The sequence below is a fragment of the Pygocentrus nattereri genome, chromosome 20 (genome assembly GCF_015220715.1).
Source record: "Pygocentrus nattereri isolate fPygNat1 chromosome 20, fPygNat1.pri, whole genome shotgun sequence".
NCBI classification, from domain to species: Eukaryota; Metazoa; Chordata; class Actinopteri; order Characiformes; family Serrasalmidae; genus Pygocentrus; species Pygocentrus nattereri.
The window spans coordinates 23,686,929-23,705,877 of record NC_051230.1 but is presented as its reverse complement, the minus strand read 5'-3'; the positions used below and the strand labels follow the sequence as shown (position 1 = coordinate 23,705,877).

Below are 18,949 nucleotides of genomic sequence, written 5' to 3'. Positions count from 1 at the left end.
ACCCTTCTCGCCCACTGCTGTTCTCTTGTAAATACGCTCACTGCACAGACGCCTTTAGCCTCTTTAGCCAAGAACACATTTAGAGCCCGTCGGTTTATGTGAAATAACTGGACTCGGTGCGCATTTCGCTTTGACCGAGAGAGACGAAGGCGTGCGGTTGCTGTGCTTTGTAAACAGAGCAGCGCTCCACCGCTAGTGTTTGAGACTGCGACCTGCTAAATGGGGTTTCTTCAGACGGTGGCTCATATTGGTGGTCGTTTCGTTGAGGACCTGGCAGCGGTGTACCTTACCGAGCTCATATTCGTTAGCTGGAGGTATTGCACCAACGCCTGCGCTAATATGGACTGTTCAAGTTGTCCACGGACTGCAGAAATCACATGGTGGAATTGGATTCCTATGAAACACTTAAAGGGCAAGCCCACCATTTTGTCAAAATTTCTGTGTAGTTTTCTGAGTAAGTTCTGTAAAATGTATACAAAGCCTTTCAGACTGGTCTGCTGTGAAATGCTTAATTCTAGAGAAACATACTAACTCTGATCTCTTCATAGTGGTGGTGATAGGAACCAGGGGTCACAATGTCTTGAACAAAAATATAGCCATTTTATTTACTGTCCAAAACCACCAGTGAACCTACACGTGTCTGAGTTTGTATATGTAATGATGAGAATAATTCAATTAAAAATGTTTTCTTTGGGGACTGTTTTGCCTAACATGTACCCCTCCACAATATTTGACTTTTACATATATGTTTTAGGCCAGATTATCTCAAAACTATCCTAAAACAGTGTCGGGTAGTGTATTCGTCACCACTCCATTTGTAGCTCCCCCAGAACCAGTATTCTCATCTAATCATTCAAAGGCTTACAGTCTTTTATACAATATAACTTATATACATTTCCACCAGAGAATTTAAACATAGTGAAGTACAGACCTTAAATGAGCAATTTAAAAGTGCTCCTGGTGAGGTTGGCATTTGCATGCACTTGCCCTGGTGGTGCTGTGTTATTCCTGTGATCCTGATCCACCCTGAAATCATGCTGCTTCCCATCATTAATTTAAACGTTAACGGTTCGTTGGTGTTGTTATGTAATGGCCTGTTGTCTGCCTGATTCGCCTGTCAGGACAATGTAGTTATATAGACTTTACAAGCTATTTGTATCTAGGAGCATATCAACCAATCAAGAGTTAGAAGAGAGGAACGTTATTGTGTCTTTATTTTGAACATAAGCATTGGTCTCACAAGCCAGGTTTTTAGCTGTTAGGTAGGCTTTGTTGCTCAGTATTGCTAAGAAGCGCAAACTTTATGCTGAGCAAAATAGATCAACAACCACGGACTGTTGTTTTTGAGTGACATATAGGGCCAGGCGATTGTCAAAAAAATATTTTTTTGTACTGAGTGATTTCATAGGTTCAATCCATACATAAATATTTTGATTTCCACAAAGGTATTATTATACCTGTCTCTTTTAATAAATCACATAAATGGTGTAGGAATTACAAAGAATTTTCATTCATAGCTCCTTATTAATAAATACTAATGAACCCGTTCCACTGGTTCCACTGGAAAGCCATACATCCCATGCCGTCCACTATGCTTGACAAATGAGTTGGCATACTTTGGAACATCAGATGGTTTCTCCCTTCTCCTTGCTGTTTTCTTCACATCATTCTGGTACAAGTTGAACCTTTTGAGGTTTTTGGCAATCGCATCTGGTCTTCCTGTTTTCGTGACTTGCTACTGGTTTACATCTTGTGGTAAACCTTCTGCATTTACTCTGGTGAAGTCTTCTCTTGATTGTTGACTTTGATACAGATACACCTACCTCCTAGAGGGTATTCCTGATCTGGCCAACTGTTGTCAAAGGGTTTTTCCTCACCATGGAAAGAATTTTTTTCCATGTCATCCACCTCAGTTTTTTCAATGGTCTTCCAGGCCTTTTGTGTTTCTGAGCTCACCAGTGCATTCTTTCTTTCGAAGAATGAACCAAAAAGTTGATTTGATTTGATCTCCCTGATGGGTTTGTTTTGATTTTTCAGCTTAATGATGGCTCATTGTGACAGTGCTTTGGACTTCATTTTGAGTAGTTACCCACAACATATCATAAATTGTAATGTTGGAGAGCGATAAGGTAGACGCATGTGCGAAGAGAAGCGAGATTTATTAAGTGCAAATCCATAATCAGGGTCAGAACAGTCCATGGTCAGAGAGCCAATACGGAGAACAGGAGGGACAGACATGACAAAAACTCTTCAAACAACACATGCACTTCAAACACAAACCTTACATCAAACATACAAACAAAGACCAACAAGAAACTCAGGAAAACACAGGGCTTAAATACAAGGGTTAACGAGGGACAGGCAGAGACACATGTGGGAACAATCAGGGGCGGAGTCACAAAACAAGGGGCCGGACTAAAAACCAAAACAAAGAAGCACATGGACAGGACTGGGAAGTAAACACAACACGAGCACATGGATAGGACAGGGATGGGACAATCGTGACACAAATACAAATGCCACTGTTTATTCATCTGCTTTCTTTTATGTGAAATACTGAGGAAATAACACAGAAATGGCCATAGAACAGCTATATTGCCAATTATCCATTTACTTTTGAGCCCTAAAAATGGGTGTAATTTCTACACTGTTTACCCAATTTGTAATTCAAATTAAAGTTTGTGCTTTGAGCTCATATTCAACACTTAGGTTAAAACTCCAAAATAACAATAACACCCAACTATTTATGGTCCTGACTAAATACATAGTTGCTGATCACCACCCAGATGCAAACAACTGATAGTCACAATTTGCTAATCGAATGATTTTAAAACCTTATGAATTTACAAGGCCTGAATGCACCATTAGTGTGCACTATAGACCAGACATCCGTGGGCAGTGTTCATCTCCATGTTCGTCTGTGGCCGAGAATGCATCAGGACTAATGCAATGAAAGCTTCCTTTATGACATAATGAAGAATGCAAATCTCACTGATGCTGATGCCTTTCCCCTGCTTCTCTAATGGAGTGGTGCTGGCTCAGGGCCCAGCTGCTGTCCAACTGCGCAGGGGTCAATGGCTCTCGGTGGCAGTGCCAGAGACATCATGAAATCAGATACTCGGGAATCTGACTGTGGTTGCTGGACTTGTATTTGGGCAGAACTTAAGGTGTGACTCTGGCTATTGCAGTTCCTGTGTTTGTACTGTTTCTAATTCATTGCTACATCCATGTTGTCCCGTAGGGCTGCTTTTTCCTGATCTAACATCTGTGTGAACTCATGAAGAGCTTGATCATTTTCTGGCAGGTTATATCAGGTTTGTTAGAACAGCATAAATGTCATGGTTCCAGGAAACCCATAAACCAAGGGTCAGCAACCCAAATGTTAAGAAAAGCCATTTTGTCCTCTTGTTCTCCCAAACCACTTTGGGAGCCACAACATTTCATGTCAATTTTACCATCATGGCTGTAAATATGTCTCAGGATGTGCTGATGTATTAGTAAAGGCTAAGAACAATATAAGCCAAAATGCAGTCTTACTTTGCTCTGCTTTAAACTTAAACTAGCCCAGTAAAACATCGCTCAATGTTTGAGTTTTACAAGGCTGTAGTTGCTTCTCATTCGCTAGCCTTTTGTTCGAATTCTCCCCGGGAACATTCGAATGAGAAGCTGACTCATGTTCGCGACTTTTTGGTGTTTGACAGTTTCTCGTTGTAGATTAAACGTTTTAGGAAAGCAGTCGAGCACTTAAATGCAAATAAGTCAGTTTGTTTCCAATTTATGATGTTCGCCTTCTGTGCTTTTTATTAGCTACTAGCTAAGCAAGATTGTTGTCATTGCTATGGTGACCAGCATTCTGCATGCCACCCTTCCGTGTTAAAGGGTGAATTAGCAGTTGTAAGCTGCATTAACTCCATTGTTTAAGACCTTTTATTGTTTTTCATTAATTTCAACTTTATTCTGCTCTGTGCTATTATTCTACTTACGTTTATGCTGGCGGTAGAATCCTATTGAGTTGAAGAGGAGGAGGGGTCTAAAAGTAGTAATAATAAAAAAGCCCTTTTTTCCAGGAAATTTGAGATTCCTAACACTAAGTCAGACGTAGGAGGAAATAAAGCGATAGCATGTGAGAAGAACACAATGAATGCACAGTTCAATAAAAGTTGTGGTTGCAGTCTTTTCTTGTCTTTAACCTTTAATGAAACTGTAGTTAATGTGCTAAGAAAGATTGGTGTTACAAATGTCTCACAGACTATAACACCTGAGGCCATTTTCTCTGAGGTTGTGATATCTGATGTCTGCTTGTGTAAGGCCATTCTGCCTGAGGAAACTTCAGCTGTTCATTTTCACAAAAGCTGAGACATGATGCTGTTTTTCCTGAGACCTGAAGCTGTTTTGTCAAATTTATAACCTGACACTGAGATTTCATCACACATTGTGCCTCTCCAAGTGTGTTCAACAGCTGTGTTTCTACAACAACCTCATCTATGTTAAGGACAATAAATGTGTTAATGTAGGATGTCACATCAGTCCACATATTTAAAAGTAGAAGAATCTAATAAATGAGTATTTTAAAGTGGCACTAAGTTTTGGGGATTTGGAGACCTCTCTGGTGGAAATGTGTAATTGCGTGAAATGTTTTGTAACACGAGTTGTGCTTCGAACACCTTCCTTGAGTAGATAAATCTGAGGATTGTGAGCGCATATTCAATGAGAAACCAGTCAAAACTTGTGAATTGTCTAATAATATCGTCATATTTTCATCAGTATAATGCTGATTTTGAGACCTGAACACTGGGGGGGGACCTTCTTTTTGAGGCTGTGTCTGTGATGTTAGTATGCAAATTTGTGGTGTGTGTGTTCTATCACTAATTTCAGCTTTAAATATCTATGTTTAATGTAGAATGGCCAAAAATGTGCATATGAATTGCCGTTAGCTTAGTGCTACCATAAAATCCCATTCTGTCCTGAACTGAAGGCATAGCTCTAATATCAGTTCACCTCTGGTCTTGGGTAGTCCATGTTCCATATTTCCCTAGGCTTTCTGTCCTACGAGATCCCCCTGGTCTTATGTCCCGTTGATAAGTGCTTAAAAATTGGTTTCAAGCCAGTTCCATCAATGGCAAGCAAATCATCGTCAGTGTGACAGAAGTAGGTGCGCCTGCATTTCCAGAACAGGTGGCAGCATATTGTCATATAAGCTGTTTGGGCAATTAGATCTGTACAGGTATAATAGTTTCCCCAGTCATGTTCTGTCTCTTTTTCTCCCTCTCTGCCTCAGTCTTGTCTCCTGTCCCTCTATCCTGTTGTCATTATCCTGTTCACCTCTGTGCTGTGAGGTAATTGTTCTGAAGTGTCTCTTGTCTGTTTCTCTGTAAACATATGCTGCAAAACATATCAGAATTTATGACTTATGAGTAGAAAAACAAACAAAGAAAGTGACCCCTCAACTTGGAATGCGTACTTCCTCAACTCAAAAGTTGGGAAAGGGTTCTCAACTCCAAGTTCAGCATATGAGGTCATACCACCATGGACACTCACACTGTTGCTGGTAATAGTGGTTCCTAATATGGGCATGACATTGACTACAGAATGATTCACAGCTTCAGCGGTCAATAAGTACCATTCTTAAAAGAGATTATAGTGGTATTTGTAGTAGTAGGATTAAAAAGATAATAGTAGTATTTGCTTTAGATCATCAACATACAGACATTATATCTGGTTAAATCGATAATACACCGTACTGAGAAGGTTATGCATGTTAATATATGCATGTTAGGATATCACTAATGTTAGATGGTTAGCTTGTTGCTGACAGTGTTCACCTTCATGTAGACCACATGTGTCAGGTTTCAGTCCTCATGGGCCAAAACGCTGCAGATGTCAACACATTGTCTCAGTAAACACACCCAATTCAACTCAGAGCCTTAGATGAAGGTAGATTCTAATCTCCACAGCACTTTGGTCTGGAGGGTCCCCAATTTAACATGCCTGATGTTGATGTTCATTTTTTATAGGCACTTTGTAGCTTGAATTAATTGAGTTTATTATAATGTAATTCGGAGCTCTGACTTCCCACTTCTGAGCTAAATTGAATGCAACTGTAGCTCTTGTGCTTTCACTGGCTTTGCAATCCACTGTTAGTCTGTGGTGCTCATCTCATGTTGGTTTGTATTAGTATTTGTCTCGTTTGCCTTTAGTCTGGCTCTTTGTGTTTATTTTGTTCTTAGTACTATTTTCTAGTCTAAGTTATCTCTTTTCTCTTGGAAAGATGTATTGCTATTGGTAGAATTTGTATTTATTTCTTTATATAATTTTCATTCCTCTGATACTTGCTTCTTAGTTCTCTAATAAGCCATGACATAAATGCAACACAGGCAATACAAAATGTTAATTATAAAAAATTATACTCTCCTCTGTTCTATTCTACTCATTTTTTATCCTCTGCTGCCACACTGCTGCTCTCTTATAAATACAATGTTGTAAATGCTGGTCAGATATTCCTACATTTATTACAATTTAAGGCCTATTATTCAGAAACTACAGGGAAAACAATGCAAATTGGCTGAGTTATTCTGAAGAGGACACCTGGCCAAAATAAACAATATAACCATTGCTACATCTTTTGTAAACCTACTAACTTGTACTCTACAGCGCTGCCACTTTAGTGTCTAGAGTGAGATTTTCCTGTTTAAAGACTAAGGAAAACCCCTGATGATGCATCTTAAATGTGGAAGGAAGTTTTGAAAAGCTATAGCTGCTTTGGGGTGGCTGTTTGGGTGGGATGGACTGTTTGATTATTTTTTAGCTGGTGAATGAAAAATGAAGGCTGCTAGCTTATGGTATGGCTAGCAGGCTGAATATCTTATTGCAACCATATGACTGTGGTACCTGTTTTTGTCAGCATTACAGTGGAGAGAGTGGATTACTCAAACCGCAGAAATGACTCATCAGGTAAAGAAGACAGGCTTAAAGCCAAAGATAGCAAGAAAAAGCACTTTTTTTTTAAGCCCACGATGCCTAACTTCACCTTCTTGCAGCTGAGACAAGCTGGAAATCATTGTAAAAGTCAAATTGTAAGTATATTATTACAGGGTAGTATTTAATGCAGAAACATTTTAATTTGCTTCATAAGAAGGTTGTAGTTTATCTAGTGTGTACACCAGTGCGTTAATGCTAGGTTAGTAGTGCACTTAGGTGAGCTATTGATGTTTTTTTGCTCTCCTATCCAATATTATGACCAGCAGTCACCGCTTATTGCATTGGGTGACTTAAACCCTATTTGAGTTGGATTGGGTTTACCAGAGGGGCTCCAGTAATGTGAATTTTCAAGGGGCCAATTTGTAGAGAATATACAGAATATAACATCACAGCCTGGACGTTCACTTCAGCAGAGAGATAAGAGATGATAGATTATAGAAGGTAATTGATGCAGAGTTATTACTTTGTAGATTCGTATTGGATTACAATCACGGATCACATCAGTAATCACTCAAATTCTACTCTAATCCATTCTGCTCTACTTTTTTTCTGTTCTAGGGTTCTTTAGGGAACCAAAAGTGGTCCTTCCATGGCATCACTCAAAGATGCCCTTTGTATCCCTTTGGTTCCCATTCTACAAAGCTTATATCATGTAACTCTATTCTGTTCTCCACTCTGGCTCTTTGCTGTGTTCAGGCTCACTGCTGAAACAGCACTGCTGAGTTGATGAAGGCAGTTGAGCTGTAAGAGGAACCAAATAAAGGCTTGTGTTTAATTACACTGCCTATCTCTGCACGGGCACTTTATTCGCCCATGATGCTGTGATTACAGTTATTAGAGACGCTGGCTGTTCTCAGCGCTCTCTCACTGCTCTGTGAACATTGAAGACATGGGTACTCGCACACCAAAAGCAGAATTACAGTAATTAAAACTCAAGCTATTCATGGAGGAGTTCATTTCAGGGAAAGCTTTATGGACAAGTTCTGCAAATTATTTTTTTCTTTAAATTCTTCCAAACTCCTCTAAAAATTGACGAGTGTTTACCAACCCTTGTTATGGATCTACCTTCCTACACTAACCTAACACATCTGTTCCAGCTAATTGAAGGTTCAGAAGTTCCAGCGGTAATCTACTCTAAAACACCAAGGTCTTCAGAAGAACTTCATTTGCTGAATGAATGACATCTGCTGATGGCATATTTTTTCATAATATCTTCCACACCAATGATTTAATGCATCTCAGTTATTATAGACTGAGAGTGAAGATACACTGAAGCAAGGAAAGCCTCTAACTGGCATGGTTATACTTAACCTAGAAACTAATTTAGAAGCTAACTTCACCACCTTTTATACGCATTATTATGTGATTGTCATGATCGGCTGCTCCCACTCCTCCATATGCTTTGTGTTTTGGTCTTGCATGTGGGTCTGTTTACATGTCCATGTGCTTCTTTGTTTGGATTCCTTCCTAGTCCAGCCCCCTTGTTTTCTGACTCTGCCCCTGATTGTTTCGCCTGTTTTCCACCTGTGTCTTGTGAACCCTCGTTAGCCCTCTTGTATTTAAGCCCTGTGTTTTCCTTAGTCTAGTGCTGGTCTTTGTTTGATATATTTGATGATGTTTGATGTTTGTTTGATGTTTGAATTGTTGGTAAGCCTGTTCTGACGTGCTGTTTGGATAGTTTGGATTTTTGTGTGCTTTGTCATGTCTGTCCCTCCTGCTCTTCATATTGGCTACCTGAACCTGGACTGTCATGACCACGACCCTGAATTTGCCCTAAATAAAAGTCGCTTATCTCAGCGTATGCGTCCGCCTCATCGCTCCCCACTGTTACAGTGATCGCTACAAAGCATTTAAAAACAGTGAACATTGCTTTATTCAGGGTGAATAATTTGTCAGATGCTTGTGAATATTCTCATCTTTTAATTAACCCCTCAAAATCACAGGCTTATTACATACTAAGGCTTATTATTTAGTAACTACAGGAACTTCACTGCAAACTGGCGGAGGTATCAATGTAGCAGGAAGTGGACTGGAGAGCCAGTCTTCTAGTGTCATTGTCAACGTCCCCTCCAAAGAGAAGTGTAAAGAAGGTTGCTGGAGTACAGAGAAGGCCTGTTGATTTCTGTCTGTTATTTTATTGGCCATTTTATTTAATATAATCATCATTCCTGTTGTTTGTAAACTCTGCAAATATTGTAGCAACACTCAATATTTCATTGTTGATTTTTGATTGGAGACAAAAGGGTTCAAATTTTTAATTACCATATAGAAAATGATCCAGTCAGGACCCTTTTCTCTTTGGCATGGAGGTAGATAAAGCCAGATCAGATTAACGATCAACATAATTAGAAGGGCCAGTGCATCAACCAATTGTGTTTTGATTTCCAATTGTTAGGATCACATTCTTGATGAAAATATTTCACTCTAGGCCTTCTGGAAGTTCTAGATATGCCACGGACTGTGAATATGAGCCGCAGTCTAACCAGGTTTCAGTTAGTTGTTGGGAATGGACAACAGCAGCAGCAGCTCTGACAGGCCTCTTTACTGAGTCACTGTAAAACTGCTACAAAGTCAAATTTAATGTCTATTTGTAAGTTTCAAATATGGTTCAAATGTCAGTGTTTAATCTTAATGGGTATCACATGTGCTTAGTGCTAGCATACCATTAGATATGTCAAAGGAGCACTAACATAAATTAGCATAATAGTAAAGAGGGGTTTTAATGTTTATTGCCTAAAAAGGCCTGTCTTTGATAGTGTCCATTTGTAGCTGGTTTGAAGGGAGAAATGGGAAGAAGGTTGCTGTAATGAGTTTTTTCAGAAATGTGAAGAAGGACTCAAACTCAAACAGGTTGAGAATTAGCGTTAGTACATGTTGGGGAAGGTATTTCTCAAGGATACCCACTGTTTTGGAGGCCATGTAAAGATTACAGGCATTAATCGCTGGTGGTCCATCTGTAATTGTGTTTGCAAGAGATGGTTCAGCCTGTTCATTGAGAAACAGCAGCAGCCATGCCTCATTAATACTTTTTCAGACCTGCTGGCTATAGTGAGTCACGATTCAAGCTTTGCTTCATTTTCTTCACACGTTCCATTCACAGCCATTCTCCTCTTCTCTCTCTTCTTTATCATCTTTTTCTTCTCTGTCTGTCTGCCTCTTTTTGTGGAGCCAGATCATTCAGAGGGGAAGCTCTCTTGTCACCTTGGCAACAGATTTATTCCCTCCATACTTGGTTCTGTCCTCACATAAACTCAGTCTGGATAATGTGTTGCCTGTTACGCTTTGCAGGAGGGATGAATCATTGATCACTGATTGTTAGACTCTGCTATAAATAATGGTAGAATGTAGTAGAAAAAGGGTTCTGAGCAGTATCAGTCACTCTAAGAAAATTAACCTACATTACAACATGGAATCAATTTTCAGTTAATATACAATTCAAAAAGAAATCACTTGTCATTTTAATCATTCTCAATAATGACTTATACAGCGTAGACCAAAATATATTGTCCAAAAGTTTGTAGACATCTACTCATCCAACATTTCTTGTAAATCAAGTCTATAAATAGTGAATTTCTTCCGCTTTTTTCTGCAGTAACAGCTTCTACTTGTCTGGAAAGGCTTTTTACCCATTTTATTATAGTTGTTTTATTTGTGGCTTTGGTTCATTCTTTTAATAATTACAATAAATTCTATTATAATTGTGTATTTATAGTGCTTGTAACATTTAAAGGAGACAGAGTGGTTTATTTAGTAAACATTAGTTGCCATTAGTTGGCATATTTAGTGAAGGGTACATTAATGACTTTTCTATGGTCATTCATAACAATAAATTAGAAGAGAACAAAACAAAACATATTCACTCAGACTAGGACAGATGAGACTAGGTGGGGAAAAAGTAATTAAGAAGGACTGTACACATATGGAAATGTGTAACTAAACACAGGTAAAACCAACACAAAATAGAACACAGATGTGAACAATGACTACTGGGAGGAGCCAGTATGGAGGGGTGGCACAAAGCTCAGATGGGGTAGATCCACGATTGAGCAAAGTCACAGTGTGAGATGAGGAAATTTCTTGTCAAGTTATGCACCCCGTTATGCAATTTGTTTAGACACTTTCCGAATAAAAGATATTTAATGTTAAATTTATCATGGTATAAATCTCAAAGATATACAGCTTTCTTAGTTATTGTTGTCAGTATCCAAGGGCTTGAACCGTTGGTGTGCCACAGGGTTCCATTTTAGGGCAAAAAAAAGATCTCTCATCTGTTTATATTGCTGTGAAGATTCAGATGTATGCAAATGACACAGTCCTGTAAAGTCATGGGAAGAACTTTGGGTGGGCAAAAGCAGGGGATAAGAGTTGGTTATTTGTTTGGTTTAAACATGTGATTATAATCAAGATTTTGTTGAATTTTGTACTTGTAATTATTGTGTCTTTTGTACTAATCAGGTTGTTACCTGCCTGGTAACTGTAGGCTGACATTTTGAACTTTGAATGTTTCTCTTTTGAGATTGATTCTTTTGTGCATGGACAAACTAAACATAACAAACTAAACATAACAAACTAAACATGACAAACTAAACAAATCATCTACAGCTCTGGTCACCACTCTGGATGTATTTATTTTTACTAATTATTTCTATTATCTTCCTACAAATTATTTGAAACATGTGAAGTTGCAGTTTACTATCATTATTTTAGAATCACTTTGGATATGCAACAACAATGGTTCTAAATTGCTAAAGGCAACTACAAACTACAAACTACAATTACAGACTTTTGAATGGTGATTCTAAATTTTTGAACAGTAGTGTATATAGAGTATATACATTATGTAGAGGTGTAACGATGATGATGATGATGATGTATATTTGTCTTTCTCCTTATCTGTCCAGCAGTGTGGTAAAGTTTCGACGCACAGGTGAGAGCGCTCGTTCAGATGATGAGTGTGGCACAAGGGATCAGATGGTGCAGATGGAGGGGGGGCAAATGGACATGGGCTCTGTGGCCCTGGCTGATGGAGCTCCAGTACCCAGAGAGTTCGCCAACCCCACTGACGGTAACACCATAAATGTTTTTTTACTGTTTTAGCCATAAAGAACATAAAAAACAACAAGTCCTGACAAAAACTAACTAAAGTGAAGATGTTACTGATTTTACATTTTTTACAGCTGGTAACACAATGTATCAGCTACCATCTTTCATTCAAAGCCCAAGACTTTTAGTTTTTTTATGTACCCCTACCTTAGAGGTAAGAAACTAGCTTTAATCTTTTGATGCACTATTTATGTTAGCCACAGAATTGGTCCCACCCAAAACATGATTGGTTCCTAATTATATTGGTAGTGAATCTATTGTAATAGACTTTCCATCGAGTTTAATGTTTGGGTGCGATGAGGAGGCATATGCATACGCGGAGATAAGCGAGATTTATTTGGGGCAAATCCAGACTTGGGGTCAGAACAGTCCAGGGTCAAGAAGCCAACACAGAGAGATCGGGGTACAGGCATAATAAACAAAAACACAGAACTACACATCAAACAAAGAGTAGCAAGGGACTAGGGAAAACACTGGGTTCAAGTACAACAGAGATAATGACGGTTAACATGATACAGGTGGAAAACAGGTGGTCACAATCAGGGGCAGGGTCAAGAAACAAGGGGGCAGGACAGTGAAGAATCAAAACAAAGAAAGCACATGGACAAGTAAACAAAAGCACATGGAAGACTGAAACCAAAACAAAAGCACATGGATGACTGAGACTCAATTGTGACATTGAGCTTTTGAAGGCCTAACCAATGGTTAGGCTTGCTTGACTGGTTCTAATCAGACACAATAGAGGCAAAAAATCCAGAATGAATAATTTTTCATTGGCCATTTCAAGTATTTAACCCTTTTATTTTTCACAGAATATAACAAGCATGATGATTATATTAAATGAAAATGGACAAAAAATTAGAATTTCTTTTACTCTATAAAATTGACTAAGCCTTCTTTTGAGGCCTGGAAGGCCAAGAGGGTTCCTCACTGACCTTTGCCATGTCAATGCCATGTTGATTTGTCTATTTGGATGTTGTTTCTGCTCAGTGTCAAATAATTCCCTGTCTGTGCTGCCGTTTACAGATACCTTCATGGTGGAAGATGCGGTGGAGGCCATTGGGTTTGGCATGTTCCAGTGGAAACTCTCCATCCTTACAGGACTCTCCTGGGTAAGCCCACTCTATCAGGCCCCATTTAAGAGCTTAAGAGTCTGTTATGACCAGTGAATGGAAGGCACACAGCCCTTCTCTGTGCAGGACTAACTGCCATGGTAATGATGCTGCCTGTTGTTGGGTGTAATACAGGAATAGATGTGTTCATTGAATGCTGTTTGTGTGCAGATGGCAGATGCTATGGAGATGATGATCCTCAGTATCCTGGCCCCGCAGCTGCACTGTGAGTGGAGACTGCCCAGCTGGGAGGTGGCACTGCTCACATCGGTACTGTTTACAAGTTCCCAATGCAAAAAAATGAAGTCTCTCTTATTTTCACTAGTCCAGTGTATGGGGTGGGAAAATCGATAGTAAGATGTGTCATGATTTTCTTTTGAAAGAATTGATTCACAAAACAGAGTAACTGCATTTTTAAGGCTCTGCTTCTATTTGGCCCTACTGTAAAATAAACTCATGCACAGCCAGAGACATTAGAAGGTAGGATACTTTGGCACAACCTGGATGTGAGGAGAAAAAAAATCCAGGCCACAGACTTTGTGTATGTAAAATGAGGCTTCGTTTAACAATCTGCACAAGAGAGCAGGAAATGTAGTAAAATTCTCAGTTATACTTTAAGTTTAAATATTTCATGAAGCATTAACTGTAAAGCTGCTATATACAATGTAAAAATGCTGTGGATGTTCAGATAAAAGGGCATTCAGAATAGTCTGATTTGAAATGCTCCAATCCAGAGAAAGATTTCTTTACAGTGGTGATTATAGGAGCCACGGGTCACAGCACCTACAACACAAATATAACCATTTTACTATCCTAAAAGACCAGTAAACCTACATGCATTGCCTGAGTTTTATGTAATACATTTCATTTTTCTTTTGGGATTATTTGCCTTACATTGTTCTTAGGCTAAAACAATAATGACTTAGGGTTGGTGGAAACCCCCATTCAGTGTCCCACTGGTTCAGATGAGTTAGAAAATGATGAAAATATAATACTTCATCATTCCCCACAGGCATTTGTAACTACTCTGCTATACTGATAATAATTTACACTTTAAATGTCTTGCCATTCTAGATCCAGATGTCTGTCTCATGATGCAATATTTACTGCTTATCCAAATAACCCAAACAACTTTAAGTTTAGTTGAATCTAACTGAGCAATAGTAGTGTAGCTTTTTTGCTCTACATTCTGCATACTTCAGTAGTATTTATTGTTTCTTCTTTGGAAACAACTGGCTGTATCCCATTACATACATACGAAGATTAATTGCAGTCTGCATTTCTAAACCTGAATAAATTGGAACCTTAATATCTAAGATTGGTTTAATTACAGTCTGAGTATCTAAGCCTGGATTGATCACAGCCTGAGTATCTAAACCTGGATTAATCATGCATCTTGGGACCCTGAATCAAAATCGAATCGAATCATAAGGTACCTAGACATTCCCACTGCTTCTCCAGCGGTCACTAACCCTGTTCTTGGAGATCTTTCTACAAAATCTAGTTCCAGCCACAATCTGTCACACCTGCTCTGGCTTATTAACTTTTTCAGAGGTGCTTTTCTGACTGGATGACATGCGTTATTGTTAAGTAAAGACTGAGCTTGTTAAATGCATGTTGGGAGAAGTGTTAGTGTCCACTGCCCTGTCCTGTCTTACGGTAGGGTAATCTGTGATGAAACAAATAAATTAAGCTGCTTACTGTCTTTGTCTCTTCTCTGGTGTAGGTGGTGTTTATTGGAATGATGATCAGCTCCTCATTGTGGGGGAACATATCTGATAAGTACGGACGGAAAACAGTAAGTATTAGTGAGGTATTTTGGATTGTAGGCGATCTTTAACAGACGTTGTAGTAGATTAGCAGCACAGTCATATGCTTATAGTCATATGTACACGTGTGTGTGTGTGTGTGTGTGTGTGTGTGTGTGTATGTTACAGGGTCTGAAGATGAGTGTGTTGTGGACTCTGTTCTATGGAATTCTCAGTGCATTCGCTCCTATTTATGGCTGGATCCTGTTCCTTCGAGCTTTGGTCGGCTTTGGAATTGGAGGAGCTCCACAATCGTAAGTCACTGACTGAGTCATGACATTGTGATTAGTCCTTCATGCTGCAAAGAGCTTTACAACCCTTAGCACAGTAGCCATAGAACACAATTTCCAGTTCTTTTGGAGGTCCCTCAGTTGCTCTGTGCTTTTTTCTTCAGTAATGTTAATGGAATATATTATATAAGTTAAAAAACAGTCACAGAGTCACAACATTTCAGAGAACAAAGGGGTCCTAGCTAAGCTGATAACATAGTTACAGGGACAAAATAAGTTATTTGATTATTTTAATTTAAATATAGTCGACTGCCACTAGCGGGTCTGCAGTAAGAGGTTAAAGTGGCAGGGCTGTCATCTTATGTTTTTATTGGGTTTTTATTGAGACATATTATTTACATAATATGTCCTGTTCATGCTGTTGGTTTTGTGCTTCTGCAAGAATTTACTAATGATTGCCAAATGAAGAATGCTGGAACAGTGAATTTTGGATATAGCGATGAAGATATTCTCTCTTCATTCAAATTCTTCTGTTGGATTTCAGTCAATTTGGGCTACGTTGAAAAAGCTGACGTCAGGTTCTCCCTCATACCAATCAGAATTATTGCAGATTTCACTTAGTTAAAGTTACACTGTAAAAAAGGCTCATCAGATCAAATGAAAAAATTACCTCATGTAGTAACATGTAGTATTTAATTAGGCTAAATAGAATAAAAATACTTAATTTACTTGTTACCACAATCAGTAATTTTTAGGTTGATCTGATGAGACATTTTTTTACAGTACAGAAAACTAGCAAGAGCATTTTTAAAAATGTTTTTTCTTAATTTGCTTCCAAAGGAGCAAAGACTTAGAAACCTAGAGCAAATCCCACAATCCTCAATTGATTTGTCACAATTGATTTGCCACCTGTATTATAATTTAGCAAATGGTAATGGTGTTTTATTGTTTATGTTGCCACGGCTACACCACTGTGAGTCAGTATTAATTTTTCGGATGATTCAATATTTTTGATTATATCATCAGATTATCAAATTAGCAATTAATATGTCCACTGTTACACCGGAGTTCATGTAGAGTAGTAGTATATTTTCATAATAAACCGAATTTAACTCATCTGAACCACCTATACACTTCATTTGGAAACAGTTGTAAGATGATAAATCTCAAAACAGAGTAAACAGAGACAGTGGGGAATTCACTCTACCAACGCATCATTGAAGACCTTGTAATAACCCAGTGTTTTAACAGTAAGAAGTAATAACATTATTTGAACATATTATTTAATATTAGTTGTTACCTTGTTTTGATTGTGATTCCCGACCATAGATGAGGATCACAGGAACGTCCTTTACTTCCAAAAGTTTCAGGGCTGGAGCTAACTTAGCTGCTCTATGCTAATGCTTGGTCACGTTAACTTGTTTTTTTATTTTTTTTTAACTGCAGCAAGTTACACTGAAGCAAGTTGGCATTCCACAGCACGTTGGCATTTATTTTCAGTTCCATGCACTCAAGCTAATGAAAATGCGTCTTTCCAATCACTTTCTTCTTATTTTTGGAGGCATTTTTTTGCTGTGCACTCTGAGCACTATGCTGGAAGAGAACCAAGCATTATGTAATAATATTGGTGCTCCTATGGTGTTGTTCTTTTCTTTTTTTTTCAGAGTGACACTGTATGCTGAGTTTCTCCCTATGCAGTCCAGAGCCACATGCATTCTGCTGATTGAGGTATTAGCATTCAATACTTCATAAAGCAAAATGTGCATTATAGCATCCCTCAGTGAGCACTAATGATTGATAGATGCAGTCTTTGGAGAGGCTTTGAGGGCTTAAACCCTGATCTCAGTGGAAAATAATATTTGAACACATACACAATGTGAAGAAACATTCTTTCTACTCTATCTGTTCAAAAGTTTGTAAATACCCGTGTTTCTTCAGAATTCAGCGGTATTAGGGAGTTTGTTCACCCATTGCTATAGTTACAGCCTATACACTTCTAGTAAGACTTTACATTAAATTTTGGAACAGTGCAGTGAGGACTTAATTACATTCAACTACAAGACCATTAGTGAGTCAGGTGCTGATATTTAATGAATAGATCACTTATTATTGTCATTAAATTCAACAATTCAATGACCTTATATTGATTCTAAAGCTTTGTACTATCCAGAAGAATAAGATAAAGATAGCAAGCATATACATATATTCTAATAACTCCATTAAATGATCCTCCTCCTGTAGAGCTGGTGCAAAAAGATGCAAAAAATGTCATGCTCTCCAAGAAAAGCCCCTGTTTGAAAGTCTGGTTCTTACTATACTGCAGTCAATTAAAAACATACATTTTCTTCTTCATTTGAAGCAATATTTTGGTGAAAAGCTTTTCTCTTACCCTAAATGCAGTCAGTCAGCTTGGACATGTTTGGTGTCTAAAGTTTTGTCCTTCACTGAAGCTACAAGGCTAATGTAGCTAACAAGTAATGGAAGCGTATAGCTACAACTTTAGCAGCAATTGCATTAAACCAAGCAGAGGTGTTAAGCAAAGACAGACTCTGACACTTAAGATGTACAGTTATCTACTAAAATGACGAAATAGACATTATCATTGCTAATCAAGCAGCCACCCTGAAGCCTGAATGTGATGAGCATGCATTTAGCATGATGCTAGTTGTTAGTGTGTAAGCTTCATTACTTGTTAACTTTGGCCTTGTAGCTCCAGTGCAAAACTGAAGAAGCAAACTTCAAACGCCAAACATGTTTAGGCTGGCTAAAACTGTGTAAATTCGATTTTTGCTAAGTCTTTGGAGAGTCTACTTCTCACTGTGCATCCCACATTCTTTGTTTTTACTTTTATTCCTGTATTTCACTCTTCCTGAATGTGTAGGTGTTCTGGGCGTTGGGGACAGTGTTTGAGGTGCTGCTGGCCATCCTGGTGATGCCGACATTGGGCTGGCGCTGGCTGCTTGCCCTCTCCACCATCCCCCTCTTCATCTTTGCCATCCTCTGCTATGTATGATTAGCTGTAGCACTGTTGGCACCCACTTTTCTATAAGCTATAATGAACATTGTATAAAATCACAGTGATGTTTAACCAGACGTGTCTAACATGGCCTAATTGGGTCTAACACGCCTTGGATGATCTACCAATAGCTGGTCAACCAAGACATTGCACTGGAGCTACGAGGCTAATGTAGCTAAAAAGTCATTGGAGGCTTGTCATCACACAATCAAATAGACTTGATTGTGTGATTTCTGACACTGTATGATACAGTTATCAGAAAAATTAACAAAAGTACATTGCACAGCTGAAAACTGTAGCAGCAGCCATCTTCAAGCTAGTTTCACAGGGCCAGTTGAGATCTCATAATGAAAACATTTGGAAACAATCATGAGACATTTTGGTCTAAATGTGGATGGGATGGACTATGATGTGAACAGAGAAAAAAATCTAATTAAACATGTAGATCTAAGTTGCTGTCTTTAATTTGAAACCCAATTAAAGAGGAACGCCACCAATTTTGCAAAATTACTTAATCATTCAATGATTTAAATGTAAACAAAATCATGGTTTGGTGTGAAATGCGTCTTTCTAGAGAAATTTACCAAGTCAGAATTGTTCGACATTATAGTGCTAGGAACCAGACATCTGAAGCATTTAATGGCTCTAAAAGCTGAAAAAGCTGGTTATAAATGTGTTGCTTAATACATGAGACAATGGTTT

General features: G+C 38.5%; 1 protein-coding gene across 3 annotated transcripts in view; it reads left to right on the top strand.

Moving 5' to 3' along the window:
- The window catches only part of svopa (SV2 related protein a), a 40,324-nt gene that overhangs the window by 233 nt on the left and 21,142 nt on the right, over positions 1–18,949 (top strand). Inside the window, exons 2-8 of one of the 3 annotated variants that reach the window (XM_017686860.2) lie at positions 11,880–12,043; positions 13,108–13,193; positions 13,365–13,463; positions 14,920–14,991; positions 15,131–15,255; positions 16,896–16,959; positions 18,113–18,238. In XM_017686860.2, coding sequence (XP_017542349.1) covers positions 11,880–12,043; positions 13,108–13,193; positions 13,365–13,463; positions 14,920–14,991; positions 15,131–15,255; positions 16,896–16,959; positions 18,113–18,238 — 736 coding nt within the window. The remainder of the gene's footprint in view (positions 1–11,879; positions 12,044–13,107; positions 13,194–13,364; positions 13,464–14,919; positions 14,992–15,130; positions 15,256–16,895; positions 16,960–18,112; positions 18,239–18,949) is intronic. The other 2 variants (XM_017686868.2, XM_017686876.2) reach the window with 2 other exon arrangements.